At 38.0% G+C, this 1,470-nt stretch overlaps 1 protein-coding gene across 1 annotated transcript; it reads left to right on the forward strand.

Annotated features, from left to right (window-relative positions):
- Positions 1-599: 599 nt before the first annotated feature.
- Positions 600-1,430, forward strand: TRIADDRAFT_34219 (uncharacterized protein; the record flags this gene model as incomplete). Its single annotated transcript, XM_002118427.1, has 1 exon — positions 600-1,430. One exon carries the CDS (start codon positions 600-602, stop codon positions 1,428-1,430), a length of 831 nt encoding a protein of 276 aa, XP_002118463.1.
- Positions 1,431-1,470: the final 40 nt, after the last annotated feature.

The raw sequence follows: 1,470 nt of genomic DNA on the forward strand, positions 1-1,470 counted from the left end.
TAAATAGTGAACGATCCAGTAGCGAATATCAACGAATTAGTAATTTTGCTTATGATTCGACATCAATTTCGTCGCGTGGCCAAAGTAAATATGCAAGAGGTGGCCGCTCTAAACGTTCAGCCAGTCAAGATGGATATGGTGAAGGAATACCTGATTATCATACCATGCCATGGACAGCATCTCGCGATAGCCGTAATTTCATGTATGATGTTAATCGTCGTCAATCAGATCAATATACTGATCATGAACAACTTTCTATAGAGAGTCAAGGCCATATTATTTTAGTTTCTGATCGTAGTGCAAGTGGTAGGCGAAAAAATAGTACACGAAGTGGTGATGGTGGTATTGGTAGCCATCCTACAGGAACCTATGGAAGAGAAGATAACTACTATGCTGCCACTATGCCTAATCGAGATCAACGTGGTAATAGACCACGAATACGTGGTGATGATCTATTCGACAGTAGTGGATATATTTCTGTTGCTCAGAGACCATCAAGGCAGCAATCGGTTAATGGCCGTATCTCCAGTGCAACGTCGAGTGTTCGATCGGTGGGTAGTTCACAAAAATATTCATTAACCATCGAAGATGCAGTCAATATGCTCAAGAGTGATAATTCAATCCATTCCATTAATGCTGCTGTTCATTTACAACATGCATGCTTTAATAATGATGGGGTGAAAGCAACAATTAAGCGATTAGGTGGTATTCTTCATTTAGTTCGTATGGTGGATAGCAAGAATGAAGAAATCCAATTAAGTGCCATTGCAACCTTGCGTAATTTAGCTTATGGTAAAGCCAATGATGAAAGCAAAGGTGCTATCCTTCGCCATAAAGGTATACCAGTTCTTGCTAATGTCTTGCGGCGAACCGGTTCACCCCATGTTCGTGAAGAAATTGTACGTCTATTGTGGAATCTATCAACATTAGAAGCTGCTAAAGAACAATTGTTAAATTTAACCTTGGATGTATTAGCTAAATTAATCGAAGATCATTCAATATCAGCTGGTGAAGGCAGTTTATCCGATACTCAATGGCCAACCATTTATGCCAATGCTACTGGTACATTACGCAATTTATCATCCAGTACCAATCTATCATCTCGACAGATGATGAGAAAATTAGATCATTTAATTAATGCTCTCATCACAGTCACTCATTTATCGGTACAACGTAAAGATTTCGATGGTAAATGTGTCGAAAATTCGGTCTGTATATTACGCAATTTGTCGTATAATTTAGAAGAAGAAGTTGATCATGGTCTTGATATCGCTGAAGGTTATAAAAAAATCAAGCTCAAAAAGAGATCGGTGCTTGGTAAGATATTCAATGATCGTAAGACCAATTTAGAAGCTAAAAGTGTCATCTTACCAGAAAATAATCGTAATATTAAAGGGCATTGCCATTTTATGGCAAACAAGTACTATTGAAGATTATCTAGCTATATACAGGAAGGTAGAAATACCGATA

Source organism: Trichoplax adhaerens, genomic scaffold (genome assembly GCF_000150275.1).
Source record: "Trichoplax adhaerens TRIADscaffold_87 genomic scaffold, whole genome shotgun sequence".
NCBI classification, from domain to species: domain Eukaryota; kingdom Metazoa; phylum Placozoa; class Uniplacotomia; order Trichoplacea; family Trichoplacidae; genus Trichoplax; species Trichoplax adhaerens.